This window comes from Mycteria americana, chromosome 2 (genome assembly GCF_035582795.1).
Source record: "Mycteria americana isolate JAX WOST 10 ecotype Jacksonville Zoo and Gardens chromosome 2, USCA_MyAme_1.0, whole genome shotgun sequence".
Taxonomy (NCBI): Eukaryota; Metazoa; Chordata; class Aves; order Ciconiiformes; family Ciconiidae; genus Mycteria; species Mycteria americana.
The window spans coordinates 123,511,687-123,532,420 of NC_134366.1; the positions used below are offsets into that span (position 1 = coordinate 123,511,687).

Genomic DNA, 20,734 nt, shown 5'->3' on the forward strand with positions numbered 1-20,734 from the left:
CATTACTTGCAGCACTGTCTGAATTTATAGATGGGAAGGCCATGAGGGTCCATGCCTGGCGTGTCTTGGCTCACTGGGCATGAGTATGGGCTCAACTACCCGTGCCATGTGGCTCATGTGGGTTTCGGGACTAGAGCTCAAGTTCAAGCCCATGTTTCTTTCAAGCTTGTCCCTCTCTCCTCCTTTCTTCCCAAACCTGAGTTTTACCAACTGGCAAGAAAATGGCTCACTCCAAACTCACGCCAGAGCGTGACCCAACATACATGGACAACATGCCAGTATAAACAGACCCCTTGTGATTAATTGGGACTAGCTTAGGTACAATACAGGCCAGAGTACTTCTCTGAATTCTCTTTTTTAAACTACAGCATTTTTTTCTGAAAGCCAACTAATCTTTACCTAAAACTGTCCAGTCATAGAAATTGACTGCAATCCTTTGTAAAATTTACCTTCTTTGCTAAACTATGGTGTTTTATTTGAAGTTAAGATAGCTATACTTTAAAACCCAGCTGGTGGAATTTGTTAGACTGAAGCAGATATGCCTCAGCTAACTGTAGCCTTCTACAAGCCAAGTGTCTTGTCTAGACTAGTAACCTAATTTCCATCTACAGAGAGAAGCACTTCCAGAGGGTCTTTCAGTCACATTAACACAGGAATCTATTCGTGAAGAATCATCTCTGTGAGGGCACCCCTCTCCTTCCATTGACTGTGAAGGTAACTTTGTCAACTTAGATTAAGGGACTACACTTTAGATACCTAATGGCATGTGAGACAAGTCCCTCTCCTCGTTGAAGATTTGTTATCAAGCTCTTTTTACCGTGTAGACCTTCCCCACAATATTATCAACTCATCATTTAATCTTACTTTCACATAGATTGCTTTCCCAGGCACTAATATATCAAGACTAATTTCTAACAGCCATTAAGCAACCAGAAATGAAATTATTTTAAGAACTCTTGAGATGAATTGCCTTACACTCTTTATGACATTCATTCAAGGTTCATAATCTTTGTTGCCTCTTCCAATAATTTAAGAGACAAACCACTGCTGGGAACGGTATGAGTCCCTCTACCCCCTCCAGCTGACAAAAATTTGCAGAGTTCAAAAGAAATCTTGGAGAATGGGAGAAGAAAAAAAGTACACAAAGAGCAATCACTACAGACATTGAGATTTATTGCTGATTTCCCCATTCTGCAAAGCTGTCGATCTGCTGCAGTTCCAGGAGGGGATTATCTCCAGAAGCCCCATAGCCTCGGTCACTGTGCCAGTTCAGACGACGCGACTAGAGACTTGTGTGCAGCAGCTTGCTGCTTACAGAACAGTTGGAGACAAAATCCATCCTTCCTGATCCTGAATTCATGGCAGGATCTGGGCTCTGACATTGTTTGGTACAACCTGCTGTCAGCTTCCAACAAAAAAACTGAGGGCATCCAGTGGGGAATGCTGCTTTTCCTGAGTTCAGTTCCGTGTGCAAGAAGGGAGGTTCTAAGAGGTTCTCACACAGAGCCATCAGCATGAGACAGTGCAGTTTTTCCTTTACCACATCAATCAGAAATAGTTTGTCTTGTGCTTTGAGGCAAAGGCTCCTAACCATCTGCCAACTATGCTGCTCTCTTACCAGCACTATTAATAGCATAGTTTTTCTTAACAGAAAAACAATAGGTCTCTTTCCTTGTGTTTGGTTGCACTTCTTCATTCCTGCTGCCGCATTTTATTCATGATAGGGTCTCCAGGCTGCAAGTCAGCTCTTTTCCAGCTGGTGAGATCTGGTTCCTCTTTACGTGCCTGTCCTTTCAGTGTAAACAAGCAAAGCTTCTCCAATTCCACTGATCACAAGGCTGTAAACAAAGTATACCAAAAATTTAGCATCAGGCAAGTCCCTCTACTTGATACAATGCCAAACAGCGCAACATTAAAAGAAAGGTATTATTTTGTCTAAACACATTTCAACCTAGAGACAGTAACCCAGGCGATTTTTTCATTCGTCTTGCTAAGAAAAGGCTGAAACCAGAAATGTCTTATTTAACTGATCTCACCAGAAACTACCCTTCCTATATTTTAGGGATGGTGGTATTCACGTGAAAATACACAGACAGAAATCTAGAGAAGGTTGCACCTAGTTACAAGAATAGCTGCACACCCATACACTAGCAAGAACAGGAAAGGAAGGCAGGAGAGTTTGAACCTCATTAAGTTAATGATTCCCCCTTGCAATTTCTGTTTGCGTCCTGTCCTGAAAACTTGCCACTTGACAAAGTCAGGAGGAGATGCCAGTCAGGAGGAGACTGAGGAAATCAGGAAAAAGAATTTTGCTCTGGGGAGATCCCACTGGCATAGCGAGGCCGGTAGAAATTCCCGTGTTTCCTTCTCGTTGTGAGGAACCTGGTGAAAGACCCTGTTCCAGCCGAAATGGCACATGTGCCCAAGCACTTCCTTCCTGTGCTGCTCACAGCGCAGTGCTGGCACTAACGCTTCTCTCCGAGACTCAGGCTAGAAGCAGGGCTCCAAATCAGGATGAATGGTTTTACAAACAAAACCATTCAGTGAAATAAGCTATCAACCCACTCAATCCGTGCAATAGTTAATAATCCCCAAATCTCCTCTGCTATCTATCGCAGATGACAGGAATACGGTAGCATACCGACTCATCTCCCATTTTATAACAGTGCAAAGCTAAGTGTACTGACCTTTCATCTTAGCCTCATGGCTTAGCTTATGAAACAGAAAAGCTCCTTAATGAACTTTATAAACAAAAGAAACTTCTGTTAAGTTCATTTGTAAGAAGACTTTTTTTTTTTTCTCCTTGGGGAAAAAAAGCATGTAAAGCTGAAGGCTCTCTGGTCTTTAATAGCATTACATTCACTTAAATCTTAGCTTTGGTGAGCTGTTTTAAAAATCATGTAATTGCCCTTGTTCCTGAGAGGAACAAACATTGTATAACAACAGTACAGTATCTTACAATTACACAGTAAACAGCCCTGGAAAGTAGGTGCTATAGACCATCTGTAGACAGTCCGCTGTGGAGACAGAATACCTTTGGATGTGGAATTACCAACAAGGAGCAAAGGGCTGTGAGGGCTGCAAGCTTTTCAAAAAGATCTAAAACATGTGAGTCTGTTTGCCTGTAATCACCAACAACCTCTGAGCACTTTTCTCTGGAGAGGGTTAACCCCCATGTCTTGCCTGGATTTCAGCTCCAGTTATAAACATACCCTCTTCACTAACTCCTTTGGAAGCTAAGGTTGGTTAATGCATTCTTTATCCTAAAGAAAAAACTCCACTGCATCTAGGAAGACCTAAAACCAACAGAGCCTTAGAAATTACTCAATTGTTTTTTTTTCATTTCTGTAGATGTGTTTTTTTCTATAACATTTTTAACAGAGACCTTAAAAAAGAAACCTACCTCTAATGTAGCATTCTAAAAATTAGACTGGCAATTCTGTACAAAAGATAGTAAACTGTACAGCCCTGTTCTGTAACAAGCTGCCTGCATCTAAATTGTTCTTCAATATCTTATGTCCTACATCAGAGAAGAATCCCTTTCTGAAGGATTTGAAATCTCAGGTATCTACGTGCCTATGCAATCCAGATTACTAGGCCAATAGAAACCATCATTATAACTTCAAGATGAAGCAGAGCAAAAAACAGGGCTAAACGCCAACCCTTGATTTACCTTCAATTTACCATCTGGCAAATCCTCTGGCTTCTGTTTATTGTGGTGTGACAGCTAACTGCATTTGCCCATCACTCAGAAATTAACATATGATATTGTCCATGACAACACTGGAGCAACACTAAAAAAACCCAGTGATTAATGATCTCATGAGTGCTTTGCAGCTGCTATCATCTAACAAAGTATTTCCAGAGCTTTGCTGATAAGTCAAGGCACTGCTGATGCACAAGCAATAACAGAACTCAAATAAATAAATAAATAATAATAAAAAATAGTTATCTTTTTGAATTATGACAATCAAAGCATAATAGTGGCCTAAGGGCTAAAGCAAAGTTTCTTTTAAAGATGCACAGGTGTTCATCATTTTTATTACTTTCAGCGCATAAAGGACATGTAGTATGTGTGCAACTATACAGGACCATGTGCTCACATTAACAAAGGTACACATGATTTTTTAGTATACTTGTCAATGAATACATACATATTATAAAAGCCTACCTCTAGCATACACGATAGACCTCCACAAACACATGTAAAACATGGTGAGGAATGGCAAGTTAATGGTCTAGACTAGGAGTGGTTTAGGTACACTGATATTAGTTCAACCTCTTACACACATAGGCCACATAAATGTATTCCAAGAGCTAAAAAAAAATTACATGACTTATTTTAGTATTTGAGATTACATGCACCTAACATACATATGAGGATGCATATTCACATGTATGTATATGGGACTAGTTTAAACTGAGATTCTCCTTCCTGTAACTTCTTTATCACACCTGAAAAAAGAATATGCTAATTTCATTCAGCGCAGAGCTGAATCTTTAGGATGGCAATCAAACTATGAGAGGAAAAAAGGAAGCTTAAAGCTTTTCAAAAGTAAGCAGATCTTTATTTCCAACAACAAATCTGTCCTCAGAAATACATGACTAACCCCATATTTAGTTGCTATTTGCATTGCAGAAGCATTTAGGAGCATCAGCCATGGGCTGGGATTCCCTTTCGCTGGATGCTGTACAAACAGAGACCAAAAACATTGTCTTTGACCAAAGGAGTTTGCACCCCAATCCTTTATATTACTACCTAAAAATTTCAGGTTAGGTGATCCGTAATGCGTGGCCACATGTTACAAAATCCAGATACAGCTTTGGAAAAAGTTTGTTATCATTATTTCATTTTTCTACTATTTTCATTTTATGCATTCACAGTACACACTGTGTTAGGGAAACTTGAATGCACTCTATTGATTAAAAAGATGCTGTCACCAAACCATGACTCCTGTGTTTTATTTCCAATTCCACCACTAATTTATAGCGTAACTTTGAATGGGTCATTTATTTGCCTATTGCATCCATTTGTCTAGCTGTAAAACATGTTGAGTGAATTGCAGTGAGGCTTAATGTCCAAAACGTCCGTGTTCTCCCACAGAGGCAGAAGAAACACTCTTCTGTTTGTATTACTGTACTGCATCCATCATTGCACACCTGGTTCTCCTTACATGCAAAATATTACTGGCACTAATAGAACTTGACATTTAAAAAGTATTTCCACATGACGCACTGTGTGGAAATTCATTTTTACTGTTAAGAAAAAAGCTCACGTAGGCACTTACCAAGAAATTGTTAGTACATTGGCAGTCATGACAAAGAACAACGGTGATAAGCTAGCAGTGATAACCTGTTAAATTGAAAGGAAAAAAAACACCACTTTGTGAACTTGTGATATCACAAAGCAAAACTGAAATACTTTTGCTGAAATTAAATTTCTGCATGTGCAGTCACATTTTTTTTTCTTTTTTTTTCTGTTTTTTCTTAACCCTTAGATGCAATACCTAAAATAGGTAGTCAATGGACAGGAGAAACCCACTGAGTCTATGCTAAACAGTGAGACATTGCTAAACATGGAGCTTCTGCCCAAGCTTCCTCCTGATTAAGTACAGAGACTACACACAGGCACCTCCTTTCCCCTCTGGCCAGTGGGAGGGAGGCCAGAAACAGCAGCAGAAGACCCAACAGACAGGGACACAAGAGCTGCGCAGCCAGCTTAGGGCAGGAACCTGCTTGTGGGTACTGCTGGGAAAGCACATGCAAAACATGCTGCTCGTTAGGCTGGGAATCCAATAGCGAAAATAGTATGACGGTCACGCATCGCAGTTCAATTTTGACTCCTACAGAACCCAGGACACAGCAGAGGCAGGGCAGGGAACCAGAGCAGAGGGTCCCTTATCACACATCCCAGCTGGCCTGGCCTGGAAACCTGCTAGCTTTTATTTGCCAACAGCAGACTGGCGAGAACAGCCAGATCCTGGGCTTGAAAAGCCTTATATTTCTGAGGAGAATGAGAGCTTGAAATGTGTTTGTGGGTGTAGAAAAGCCGAAAAAAGGAACAGGGTATGGGGTAAAGAAAAACAATGCAACATCAGTAGGTTTATCTTACAAATCTCTCATTACACCGAGGTGTCCTGGGCAGAGAAGCTAGGGGCAAATGACTTTATATTTTCATAGTACTGATCCCAGAAACAGCTAGATCCCAGCACACAATGGTTTCTAACAGATCCCTGCCTCAACAGCTACGGAGCTACCACATCTGCAGCCTGCGCGCAGTTTTGGACATTTTGTTGCCAGATGGATAATGTAGAATGGAAAGAGTTCAGAGAACAGTGACAGAGTCATTAGATGGAAGGATTGATTTTCAGTCAACAGTTAGGATAAGCAATGCCTGTGGGAAAGGAAGACTTGGTCGTGATTTACAAATACTTGGGAAACACAAGCACTGAGGAATGAAAGGAACTATTTAGGATAATACAAAATAGTCCAAGGAAAAAGATGAAATTAAGAAACAAAACATTTAAACAATTATCAGCTAAGATTTCCTAATCGTTGTTTGTCTAGTTGACTCCCAGGGGAGACAGCAGAAACTTCATTACGTAACCTATTACTTGTTAAAACACTGCTACATGTGCAGTAGGGAAGCAAATGCCATTTTAGAGTAGGCTCTCTGCACCAGACCTTGGACTAACAGTTTGTTAGTCGATACCCACTACATTTGTTATGGCTGCATGTTAAAAGGCAGGGTTCTGAATCTGCCTCGAGTGTAATCAATGCAGGATCACGAGCAGCAGCAGATGAAGAAGAGATGGTTGTGTGTCACTTCTCCAGCCCCACTCTAAGAGGTAGCTGGAGAGGGGACAATTATCTAAAGCTGAGACCACACAATGGCAGTGAGCACCACACAGGAGCGGTGGTGCTCGATGGGGGCTACACAGTGAGTGTCCCCTCTGGCCTATTTGGGGATGTTCTCTACTTTAGGGAGATTCAGGGATGCAGGAGATGGTTTTTTTCTTCCTAGAGATTACCATAAATAACATCCTGAGTGTTCTCCATTTGCCTATAGCATAGGCACTTTGCAGAGAGAATGAGGCAAGAGATGGACTTGATCCAGGCAGGGTACCACAAGACTGCAGGTCCACTCCATTCCTGCAGAGCAGTCAAATTGCTGGTTATCAATACCACCACAGACGTACCTCCTACCTCCTGATACAAAGTATTCATTCATCTGACTTAAGTATTTGCACACTGCCTACCACAGTTGTGTACAACGTGGGCAATACTGTAAAGCTCCAAGCTAACAGAAAAAGTGAGCTCCCACTCCAGGGGAAAACCGAAGGTATGTATCAGCTCTACCCCTACAGCCTTGTACGTATACATACAAGCAAATATATGACTAAATAGATGCATCCAAAAGAGACTGACAGAGGAGAAGGAAAAGTCACTAAGAATAAGTGAGAGTTACTCTTCAAAACTCAAGATGATGCTATTGCAACCGTCCACATTCAGGCCGCACCTCGGCCTGTCTCATAGTCATTTGCAGCCAGAGCGAGCTGACACCTGCTCCAAACAGTGGAAGTTAGCCATTCAGAAGCTGAATCTTTCGTGCACTTGACCGAAATACAGCTCCTAGGCTGGATATCCGTCAGTTCAAATGCAGCACTTTAAAATACATCCACGTCTTGTACCAGCAGGCTGGATTCTCCCCTTACACACCTTGCAGCAGCTGTCCTGACCTACAAGGAACTATTTCTCATTTACATCAGTGTGAATGATTGCAGAATTAACTGCACTAAGCTTATCTTAGGCTAATACTAATTTATTACCTAAAAATATACAATATTCATTACCAAGCATGTAAACAGGAACTAATGAAGGATGGCAGCTGTGGTATCTACAGAGCATTCTTTTCTTTAAGCTGTTCTCCTGAAAGAAACTGACGTACTGTATTTGAGAAGTGACACAAGCTAAAGTTGTGTCACCCACTCCCTTGTAGAGTCCTGTTTACTAGAAACTTGAGAAGAGGCCAACTGCAGAGAAACAGGCATTTAAGAACCCTCCGAAAACAGGCCTTATCAAAAACAATACACCATTCTACTGCGATCATCCCAAACCTCTGCAAAAATGCAGGCTGTAGCCTTTTGGACTATTACAGCAGAACACTGTTGTATTTTTGAAAAATTATGTAAGAGTGTCTCAGTGCCAAAGAGAAACAAAATGTGGGTTGGAAGAGCACATGAAGTAAGAGTGTGGAAGAAAACAAAACAAAAAACAAAAGGAAAACACGTTGCTAAAACGTCCACCTTTGTTTATCTAAAAGAGGAACACATTTAAAAATGAAAAACAAGTTTTCAGGGAAGCTAACCATATAATTTGTTCCAGGGGAAGAATCTGAAGTCTAGGGACATAGTTCAGAAGGTAATTTTCCTTCAAGTACATTTCAGCATTTTCCAAAGTGTTTTAAGTACACATTTAGTTTTAAAAAAAACCACCTACATTGATGTTCTGAATGTCCTTTACAAAAAAAACCCCCACAACACGCTAAGTGCAGTAATATCTCTTTCTTCACTTTAAAGGTCACAGTTGTCCTCCTAGGCATTCAGATGCCTTAGGCAAAGGAATGAGCTTGCAAGACAAAAGAAAGAAGTAAAAGGGCAAACTGAAGTTAATGATCTCCAAATACATTTTGGTGCTAAATCTTTAAAACTAGGAGACAGAAAGGAAATTTTTAATTAGCTATAACCAGCATATTTTGAACAAAGGTCCCCAAGATTTTGACATACAGTCACTAATTCTACCAAATTATACAGACTGGATGGTTGAACCCCAACAATTTTAGAAACAGGAATAGCTCCATGGACTCTGCCTACTTACTTGCTTAAAGGAACTGTGACCAGGCAGTACAGCAAAAGCTATTTTTAAAAACATTCATACAGTGAACATCTCCACAAAATTCTGACACAGCTTTCAGTGATTAGGAAAAAAATCCAAGCATACCATCATTTAACAAAACATTTCCGTGTGAGCTGAAATCATTCCTGAGAAATCATTTCAAACCCTTTCTTGCACAAAAAAAAAAAAGGGGAAAAAAGATTGTTTCTTAAAATAAATCAAATTTATTTTACTAAATTTACTTTATCACGCCATTGTACTGTGGAAACAATACCCATTTAAAGGGACACTTTATTAACACCTATTTCCTTGATCTCAACTATTTCTATATTTCCAATCACTGAATTATTTACAAGTAATTTTATAAATAAGCAAAAATCTTGGCATTTCAGAGTGTGTTTGTTATCTCAATCAAAAACACTTCTAGCTCTTTACAGTGTGTACCAGCACTGAAGAAAATAAGTGTATCCTTGTGATGGCTACTTATCTGGGACGCGGTCTGTGCATACGAGGAGAGTGGGCTGATCTCCACTGCTGGAGGACACAACTTGCAGAAATTCATCAGCCCGGCCCAACTTACCCTAGATGAAACACCTTCTACGGTAATGCAGATAGCCTGCTTGAGCTAGGACTGCAGGTCCCACCAGGAAGGAGAAGAAAGAAGATTAGAGCAGCATCACTTCAAGCACAGGGAGAATGCCACAGGACTGCCGGAACAAAGACTGGGCCTGAACAGTTAGATAAGGAAACAGAACAGATGGGACTTCTTTACATAGCTACTCTAGTACAGGGAGTGAACAAGAACCAGGAGAGAAAACAGAGGGCAACCCAGCCCTATGGCTGGATTGTGCCACAGAGAAGGGTCTTAAAACAGCAGCCCTTTTACAAGTTTGTACCCTAAATGGGGTTGGACCCACCTAGAAAAGGTGGGACAGCAGAGAAATACAGACTCATTTATCACCTTACAACCTGGTCCTTAAAGAGGGAAACAAAGCTTGTGAGATCCCTGCTCCAGTTTCTGAATAAGAGCAACATATTTTGAGGAGAATCAGTGATAGGAAAGACCTGCTCATTGTAAACACTGAAACGGAAACAGAAGAGGCTGAACTCATTGTACCTGATGACCACGGACATGTGAAAGCTCTAGGGTTTGTGCATTAGAGAAATCATGGCCATCAAAGATAACTCATCAGAAGATGGTAAGGCATGAACTATGGTGAAGCTTTAAGGAAGGATCATGAGGAATCACTTAGGAGGAAAAAAGTCTCTGTTTCCTCCGTGGTGAAATGCCTATCTGAAAGGCTGAGCTTTGGATACTGGTACACCACAGCCTGGCAAAGCAGAAGGATGTGGGTCTCCAGAGTATTAACCCACAAGAAGTGGAATAGTCAGAAGCTTCAAACTTCTTCTTGGTTAGAAGAGATTCCCAGATTCAGTTCCCCACAAAAAAGAGTGAAAACTTCAGGCATTTCCATCATTCTGGGAACCAAAGACAGGCCCAGATGCCATATAACAGCCCGCACACTCCTTACATCATCATTTACATTTAACAAGCTGCTCTGAAGGACAACACAGCCAACTTCAGGATCCAAAGAGAAGAAGGGAGTCAATTCCACAGGTCCAGGGTTTGCTCTTTATCAGGCTGAAATACCAGCAACAAGAACAATGACAGCATTGTTGAAGTGCTGGGTAACAGACTAAGATTCACAAAGCAGAAACACCCTAATGTGTGGAAGAACTTGTTGCACGGTAGGGATAAATCCAGCATGTAAAATCACTCTAGGAAAGAAGATGCTCTCATGCATCTGCATTTGTAAATTTGCTTTAGTGATTCATGAGTGGAGGGAGGCACTACTACCACTAGCTTTAAAGAGTTCCCAAGGAACTTTGATAGACAGACAATTACACAACTCATTACGTGAATGATCTCCTCCTTTCTCCTAATCACATTATGGTCAGACAAGAAAAAATATTCAGAAGAGAAAGCAAAATTTGTTTCATAAAAGTTGTTTTAAAAAAATCAGAAAAATTTAGAAATTAATTTAGAATTAGAAATTAATTTAGTTTTATAGATAAAGAAATAAAAAATAAAGACCATTTGGAGAATTCTTTCCTGAAGGACCTTAAGAATAGGCAAGATCACTGCTGAGCCAGCTTCCCTATTAGATCTATTCCTTGACCACATCACATCAGAAAATTCTGGTAAGTCTGACATGTGGCTTGAAGACAGGAGATGGCATCCTAAGGGTTCTCAGTCCTCAACAAAGCAGAAACTTGGATCCTGGGAGATACAGATATGCAGGATTCTGCATTCTTTGCTGCCTTGCATTCTCCACCGAGCAGCTGTGGTTATCCCATAGCCTCTACGGTGTCAATTCTCGATCAGTTCAAACCAGCCAGCATTGGCTAGATAAATGTGTCATTCTTGACCAAGCTATCATTGAGCCCTTCTATCTCTGACTTTAAAATTACTTTAGAGAAAGATTGTCAAGCTGCAAAAGCTGGCTGTAGATTTTGAATATCTAGCATTTCTGAGGTGTTCAAGAACATGTTGTTTATATAGCCAAGAACACGGATGAGGACATTTTCAAAATTTAGATTCTGATTTAATCTTCCTATCTGGAATGGAAAGATATGGGGGATTTAGTCCAGACATGATGGTGATTTGTTAATATTACAACTATACTTGTACATACCATATAAAAAGTATGTTTCCTCTGATTCACTGTTAAACTGCTAGAAAGTTAAATGTCATAGTTCTTGCTGTAAGTGAACATAGAATACTTTACAAAAGTTTTCCTTAGTTTGTGTACACAGACCCAATCCTTGTAACCTCACTTCCCCAAGCTGCCAAAACCTCTGTCCTTACAAAAACGCATATTTTTTCCAAAGACAGTGTTTTGAAACGGCTCATCAAGTTCACTCACTGTTCAAAATAAATCATTCTATTTATCAGCAGGTCATCTTCTCAAAACATCAGGAAAAAGCTTCTGATGTATGTAACCTTTGTTTTCATTCTACTGGTGGAATTAAAGCAATGTCAAGCTTTTTATAGACATAATATTTGTTTTGTCCCTCTTCTGCATGTTTTAACCAGCTGCTAAGATAATCATAAAAAATCACCAGGGAAATGGATCACTGTTAGTGCCACTGAAAACAGCTACATCAAGATAATCCAGTACTACCAAAAAGGCACAAATTACAGCAGGCAAACATCAGTAACAACATACTCTTTTGTTTCTTGAGGGAGGGCACTGAAATAATTTCCCAGATTTCAGAGTTAATCTCTTTTGTATATATGTCTACTTGAGAATAAGCATATATACATATGTGCACACAAAATGTTATGTCAGGTATGGAGATCTAGTAAAAATGAAACAAAAATCTTCGGAACAGGAAAAAAGGAACAGTTAATCTTTAAATGCCATCTTCTGTATTCATGAATTCACATGGATTTTCTAAGCTATTAACACCATTCCTCCTTGTTTACATACATTTTTCATCTCAGCTGGACTACAAGCCGTTTCCGTCTAGCCCTCCTCTGCTTTGCTACATCCGAAGTTAAGGCAACCATACATTGCCAGATGGGTAACTTCTCTCCACCTCAGCAAGAATACTTTGATTCAGAGAGATCCAGCAGCTACAGACAGATGAACAAGGCATTCACTGGGACAGCCAAATACATGGAAGAACACTGAGGGACCTGGATCTCCCCTGTCTAAACCCTGACTAAAGTGGTCCAGTGTGTACTGACGAGCCTTTTTGAAATAACCCAGACTTGAGAGGAGATCTTCGTAGAGCAGGTGCTGACTGTGAAGTTTCACAAACTGCAGAAGGTCAGCGATGAATGACGAGAGGCACCGGTGACCACCAGTATGCTCACTGATTGTGGAAGGCTGGTACAGTCACTGGAAACCTGCCGTAAGTCAGCAGCAAAAATCCCTGCTAAAGATGACAAACGTGGTACACATCCTCCCTCACAAGAAAGACAGGATGGGACTAGAACAAAAGTCAAGTACAACTGGATTGCTTGTAAATAGGGCAGGGAAAAATTAAATACAAAGAAAATGTGGAGAAAAAAAAGAATATACTATTTTTCTCCCATGGTCATCAATCAAAATAAAGCACCGTTAACAGCTGCAGATACTGTGCACAGGAGATCTCCTCCATCCTGCACAGTATCTGAATGAATCCTGCATGCAGAACCAGAGCAAAATCAAACTAGCATTAACTGTTTAATTTCAGGTCAGCTTTGGGGATGATCTACCACAGAAATAAAAGCTTCCCTGAAAGCTTTCAAGAATATTGCCTATTGCAATGAGAAGGCTTTCTGTGCAATCTGGATCATTTGTAGAAGCCTGAAGGCTCCTTGTAAACCATCTTTAAAGTGCCAAAGCCAATCCCTGGTTAAAAGAGACACAGCAAACGCGAGCAAAATTCCTCTGACCAGCTCTCCTGTAAAGCATCTTTCCCCTAAATACTGATTCAGTTGTATTAATCAACACATTGAAATGAACTGTGAGTTTTCAACTTTGTTCTGAGGGTCTGTTGTTAGCAATCAAAAGGCAAGACAAAATATGCTTCTTAACCTAACGGCTTCAGCTGATAACACAGCCCCCTGAAGAAGCTGTACTAATAAATCCACTGACAAGGAAGGATTTTAAGCAGAGACACAGCTTTTTCCAAGGAAAAGTAATGAAGCTTTAGCTTGAGCCACCAAAATAATGGCTCTTCCCAAAGGAAAGAGCAATGCCATGAACCTGCCTGAAAAGCCGAGCAGCCCAAACAAGGGAAAGAAGCAATCCAAAGTGAAATACATTGGAGAAAGGGGAAAAGCAAAACAGGTTTCGCTCTCAATTCTGCTCATTAGTTTAAAGCGAACTTGAGCATGTCTACTGCATTACCCTCACAGCCTGACCAGAGTGCAGACATGCCCTAAGGGGTTTTGTTCCCTGACAGACTTAACTGGAGACTGTCAGTCTATGAAATCAGTAGACAGGGCAATGAGTTTGTGCATTACAACATACTTAGGTGCACATTGCTCATAGGTGGACTCTGCTCAGCTCCCCTAAAGGAAGAAAACCCTCCCTGACAGGCACCCTTGATCAAGAGGTGCATGGACCTGGGCAGCGTTGTTACTTAAATGGTAAGTGATGCTGGCACCATGGCAACGGTGGCACCATGGCAACGGTGACAGAGTCAGCAACTTCAGGATCCACACAGCTTTGATCCAGCCACACAGAAGTTTTACCAGCAGCTGCAAATTTCTTTGAGATCCTTTATTTCATATTTGCCTAAATGCCTGCACAGATCTCCAGCTTCCCTAAAGACGTTTTTCTCAAAGGAGGTTTGGTCACTCTCTTCTGCCCTTTCCTTATATTTTATTTCTCTTTATTTTTTTGAGCATTATTCAAACAAGAATGGTAAATTCCAGGGGTTCTTTAAGAACACAATTAGCTCCATGTATTGTGACTCAAAAAGCAGCCAGTATTTAAACATGCCTTAGCAGTCAAATGCCTAATGATAATGATAAAACTTAGTTCTAGTGTAAATGAATTTATCTGGTTTTCATAGCAAGTAACTTCTGATCCAGCTTAAAATCAGCTACATGTTGCATTTAAAACATAAAACATAGTAAAAAAAGAGGGGGAGGGTAGGTGAAATGACAAACATAATCAGTAACCTGCCCTCTAAAATGTTTTCAGAAGAGAAGCAGTATAAATTCTCACCTCTAGCAAAATCATCAGATATTTTTAAGGTGGGGTTTTTTTACCTTACCAATACCCAAACCAATAATCTCTGTATCGCAGAGAAGTATTTCTGTATATCAGCTTTTCAATTGCTAGGAGAAAGCAGATTTCTTAATTATCCCTAGTACGCATTTAGAGGGCAGATAATCCTCTGCATTTCTATGCCTAGATACTCATATGCAGTTCCACTACTTAGAGAATTAGGTATCCGTCCTCTGCTTTCTATCGCATTTATTAAGATTTTTCTCAGTGCTGTTTTTTGTACGTTCTTTTCGTTTCCAGGATGTCATGACCAATACAACCAAGACACTGATCCTGCAAGTGCAAGACTGAAGCAACAGGTGGTTGTATCAGCTTCCTTAAAGTCATTCACCATCCTGTCTTATCAGATTAATACATTGTCAAGCGTTAATGTATAATCCTTTCAGATTAATATGCTACAGTAACTATTTTTTAACCCCGAGCATCATGTGAATGCCAAAAGAACTGCTGAATTGTTGTCTAACTTCATAATTCTTTTATTCCTCATAAGATAAAGGTGGCCAAGCTATTGTTCTTGCACCGCATGCATCTCATTAGCAGTTTGGCTGTGGGAGAAAATGAGCCATTAGGGGATACTGAAACTGTGGTTACTAGGTCATTCTGGAACCCAGCTGTATGCCCAGCCCCATCCTACAATGCAGAAAGGGCTCAGAAAAGCCCATCTGTCTCTTGCCTCTGAATCACTTCTAGAGAAGCCTCTGCCTTCACCTCTTTAAGGTACACGGCCCCTGTCTTAGAGCTTTCAGCCATACAAAGATTTTAGTGTATAGCTAATGGATAGCCTTTCTGATTCTTGGTGATACCTTAATTTCCTTGGTTCTGCACTGTCTCTTTCTTTTTTTAAACCTTACAAGAACCACCACAGAGAAAGACACAGCAATTATTTTATGTTGCAGAGATACCTTACAGTAGTTAAGTACAGAAAGTAAAGAAGGATAGGTGGGTTACTGAATGTAATTAATAGAATTTGTGTAAGAAAATTCTCTTATGAGAAATAGGATATCATGGTCATATTTACAGTGATGAGACATGAACAGGACAAGACTTTATCTTTTCAGAAAGACCTACATCTATCAATGTATAAACATCTATCTATATACACATTCATATATAAATACACACTATATATAGCATAGAAATATATAAACATACATACTGATGAGATAGGACTGAACTATTACAAGCACATCATAACTTTTTCCTCCAAAAAGTGAAAGATATCCTGAGACTTTAAAAACAAAACAAAACCAAAACTCTTTGCCCCTTGTAAAATACTAGATTTGGTTGAAAAAGATGGTAGCTATTTCTTTTTGGACATCAAGTAGCCACTCCACCCTACCTTCACTCAAACACAAACATCAGAGTTTCTGTCATAATAAAGAGAAAGCCAAAACAAGAAGCGTTTGCCCTCTGCTACTGGAGATAATGGCCAAAACACACATTTCCCCTTCCTATGACTAATGAGATAGCTGGTGAAGTGCCACCAATCTTCATCCTATAAAATGTAGAGTGGTTATAGTACAGAACTCAATTTTAACAGTGCCTCTGTTCATATTGAAATATTTCTCTTAAATGTGACCACTGAAAATGTAATGCAGATACTGTTATTACTCTCAGTGTTCCGGCTCTGTATTAAGGAGACAAAGGGAAAACTCTGCACAATTCATGTACGTTCTCCCCAAAGCATGCTTTGCTGATATGGAAACACTATAAATCATGATTCAAACAGGTGTGCGTACATGCACCAGACTAATAGCATCTGTTCAGGTCAGTTCTGCAAATGAGAGGCACAGCCCATGCAGCTGAAGCTTTGTCAAGCAAGGACAACAAAAGTCATTTAACGAGGGATACGAGAAGGCTTCCTTAGGCCAAATAACTTTGATTTTCTTTGACTTTGCCAAGAAGTGCTTTGTCCATTTTTGCTGTTACAAGATTGACTGTTGATGCACATCTATTTGACCAAAAGCTGAAATATATTTGTACTTCCAGTTTATACCAAACTGAAGACCCAACGCCTCCTGTTTCCTGTAAATGCTTCATGCATTATAATGCTTAACTGTACTTTCCCTCTGTTGTTTCAGCCTGTGGAGGAGTCTCTTTTCCTTATATGCTGCTCCATTACCGCAAAGGCCTTAAACTGCTCCTGCCATTTAGTCTCTCCCCTGAAACCTCTGAGCTCAGAAGTTAACAGGGCAATGTGATTCATCATCTTGTTCTTATTTTATGAATTATTAAACATTTGTGTAATGGAGTAAGCGTTGCAACAGCAACAACAGCAGCAATGAATTGTTCTACCTGTTAGGATCACGGACACCAACTGGAGTGGACCAAAGGTTTGTTTAATCAAGTATTGGCTGATAGAAGAGAATTCAGGAGATTTTACGATCCTCTCCTAATGCAGCAAGTCTGCAGCTGATGTGCACATCAGAGAAAAGGAGGGATCTGCTCCTCGACCTTAGTTGATACAAAACTTAAATCCCGTGGCATGCAGTTTATTAATCTTTCTTCTTCTGTCCTAGAAAGATTTTCATATAATGTCTGCTTCTACCAAAATTACTAGCAACCCAGTCACTGAAACCTTTTGAGCAGATCTGAACCTGTAAAAAATATACACGTCTCTCTACTTTTACTCAGTCAATTGTCTCAGTATTATCTTCTGTTTGATGCCCTGAATTTTACTGGTCAGTAATACAGTATACTGTGTTAAAAAATTATTTCTTCTATCTGATTTGAAAAGTATTGCTTTTCAGTTTTGGGGAGTGGCCAGCTGTTGTAACGCTCTGCTGCTGTAAAATACCGCAATAAAATACACTTCCTCTTAGGTTAAGCTGGGCAAGAGCTAGCCTTTTGGCATTCCAAGTTATTCTTCACCTCATCTAACCCTTATGAGATCATGAAATAGACATTACCATAAAGAGACAGTGAAGGCTGATAACCCAGATAAGACAACCATGCTTTTCATTGTCACGCTTAAGCAGCGAATTTAACAGGCAAACCGACAGTTTGCTACATATATCTGGCACAAAAGGAGTTGGCTCCTTGGGAAGGACTGAGCTCAGCATCTGCCTGTGTCTATCTTCCCCCCAAGTACTAGATGCCAGTGGGTGGGCCAGTAGCCAGATCAGGCAGGAACTGTTACTATAACTGCCTTGCAGTATCAGGACCTCTGACTAAACACGGGAGAGGAGGCAATTCCAAACTCCTCACAGGTGGACCGTGACCTCCCACAGCAGTGACTCAGTGGTGGCTCAGCTGGCATCCAGGAGAAAAAGAATAGCTGGTTCCAGCAGGCAGAGTGTAAAGTTCCTGGCAGTTGGGGTCCATGAAGAAAAGGAGAATTGACTTGAGTTTCCTGGAGGCAGAATACATTGGCACTGTGGTGGAAGACAATATTTTTAACAATAGGCCGCCTAGCGGCTGCGATAATTCTTCAGCGTTTAGCTACTTTATGTGCACCATTTCATAATTCTTACCAAAGTCCAAATTAACCAGGCTGATACTTTCAGCCCCTGTCAGTTTGTTCTCTCTCAAAGTGCAAGAGAACATAGTTCAAGGGACCACAACTTCTGAAAAAGAACTTCAACTGTGAGGCGACTGAGGCAAAAAAATGGGGCCAAAGGCAGATATATTACAGGCTACATCAATGTTTTTCCATGCATCACAAGAACTGAACATCCTTTCAGAAGTCAGCTGGACATTCAGTCCAAAGGCATGTGCTTAGGTGTTGTCCCATACCAGATAATACCTTCACAAAGCAGACCAGAAGACTGACAGCAGAAAATATCCCCTGAGCAACCTGGGAAGCCAACAGTGAACTTTTCTTTTCCGCACAGACAGGTTCCACACATCAGGTAGGTGAACACCCACCCAGCTGTGCACTCTGAAGCCATCTCCACAACTGGCTCAAATGACCCGGATGAGGACTGGCCTGTTGTGCCAAGACTGATCATATCTGGAGTACCTTGCTATAGAGGGGGGTGTTGGGTAGATTCTGCACACGTTCTCAGTGACTGCTCTTTCTATGCTAGATTGCCCAAAGGTCTCAGGCTGAACACTGCAGACTGAGGCTGTTGTCAGTTCAAGACCTGTGTGTTTTTTGAGTGCATCTTCAAACCTCTTCTTGCCCCCAGCATCACTGCTATAAGAAAACAGATTCTATGCATGCTGCTTTACTTATACATGGAAAGCACAAATGTTGCTGAAAGGGTTCAAGGATATTGTCAGAACCAATGAGGACGCCTAGCTTAAGGGGAATGTTTTAGTGAAAAGCAATATAATGCATTTTTCCATTGTTAAAATCTATAGAAACACCTGAAGTGCTTATGTTCCTTGTCAACATTAGCAGATAGAAAACATTTTTCTGTCATGACTAACTCAGAACTCTGTGGAGGATATCACTAGTATCAAAAATAGCATAGGAAACTTCGGGATGTGTAATCAACTATTTTTTAAAAATATTTTAGCAAAAATAGCAATTTTCCATCAACCTCTCTCCCGCATGACACTTACAGTTTTGGTATTTCTGTGCATGTATAAAGTCCATTTCCTATTGTACTTCCCATCTCACGACTCCTTTGGGAAAACCTAATTCATAAACAAACAATTCCCAGACCAGATAACTAAATCTCCCTGCTGACCCCTTTCCGTACAACCCAACAATAATAACAGAGACACAGTCTCTGCATTGCCATTCTCTGGTGTGTTTATGCTGTTTTAGTAATGATGTAATGGAAAGAAATCGACATGCTATTATTATTATTATTATTATTGTTATGCTAAGGACTGCAAGGAAGAATTGGTATTCTTTAAGGTTTTATTTTTCCCTTCAAAAACAAGTCTTTCCAGGGCTTTCTAACCATTCACTATTACAAAAGGTCAAAATATTCCATTAGAAACCTTAAAAAACGTGATACTTGAAAAAATGTTTTTTAAAACATTAACACAGCTAATCCGTTTTGAGCAATGCCTTTTATGAGCAATGTCACAAGGTTACACACTTAGCCCTGTGGGCCTCAGCAGTCCCTGTGTGTCCCGTGCATGGGAACACAGTGACAGAAGTGACTGCAGCTGACTATAGTTTTTGGCCTCCCATTCCCTCAGAGGGTGGGGAAGCCTCTGCAAGAAGACCCATTCCCTGCTGTCCCCTTAGGACAACCATCCATAGAAACATGCATGGAGACAAAGCTGGACTCTGCCCTCTTCCTCTCCATGCTAGCTATGGATAGGACGAGAACAGCTCACACTCATCTCCTGAGATTGTTTGAAGCCTATGTGATTTCCCTGAGCACCACATATTTCAGGGACAGGACAGAAGGCATTCAGTCTGCCTCCCCCAGAGACCTATGGCTGTTTGCTGGCTTTCATTGAAAGTCAAAATCTAATCCTTAAACAGGTGGACAGGGTGGGACTGAGAAATCTCAACACACTTGAGATTTTGCAAAGATTGGTTCCGAGTTGGGGAGGGAGTGGAAGAGAAAGACAGGGAGACTCATTTCAGACAGCAGCAGCTTGCTAACATGAGAAGTTTCTGAAGAAAGCAACCTGGAGTGTGATACCAAGTGCCTATCACAGAGGTCAGTGATCAGGCTCAAGATTTGTGAGGCAGTCTGGAGACACTTCACTCATGAGGGTTTTTAAGAATCAAAAAGGCAGCTAGGGATCCAGATCCTGAAAAGAACAGGGAACCAGCAAGGGAGAAGAATGTGGCTATTTTTGCTCACTTTTGGAAGCCTAGCCTTAGCTAGCTTTGAAACCTTCTACATTAGTATGTTATATAGTGCACGGTTCTCCCATATAATTTTGGCATTTACATCAGTACATTAGCAATGGAAGCGATTTCCAAAACAGTCCTCATTCTTTTGTCTTCTCTTTGTCACACTTATGATTCATCTCCCAGCCTCAGCTCTCCATATGTAAGTAACTCCAGGAGACCAAATAAAAACATAGGAGACTAGGAATCTATTATGCAGAGGAACCAATGAACCTGCATACTCTGCAATTCAAAGTTCTGTTAGATTTGACAAAATCTACTTTTAAGGTGTCATTTT

The 20,734-nt window shown here is 40.5% G+C and overlaps 1 protein-coding gene across 5 annotated transcripts in view; it reads right to left on the minus strand.

Moving 5' to 3' along the window:
- Positions 1–1,156: 1,156 nt before the first annotated feature.
- The window catches only part of SLC35D4 (solute carrier family 35 member D4), a 58,470-nt gene continuing 38,892 nt past the window's right edge, over positions 1,157–20,734 (minus strand). For 3 of the 5 annotated variants that reach the window (XM_075494511.1, XM_075494508.1, XM_075494506.1), the window contains 2 exons: positions 5,289–5,353; positions 1,157–1,838 (listed from right to left, as the gene is read on the minus strand). In XM_075494511.1, coding sequence (XP_075350626.1) covers positions 5,314–5,353 — 40 coding nt within the window. In that variant the 3' untranslated portion in view covers positions 1,157–1,838; positions 5,289–5,313. The remainder of the gene's footprint in view (positions 1,839–5,288; positions 5,354–20,734) is intronic. The other 2 variants (XM_075494510.1, XM_075494509.1) reach the window with 1 other exon arrangement.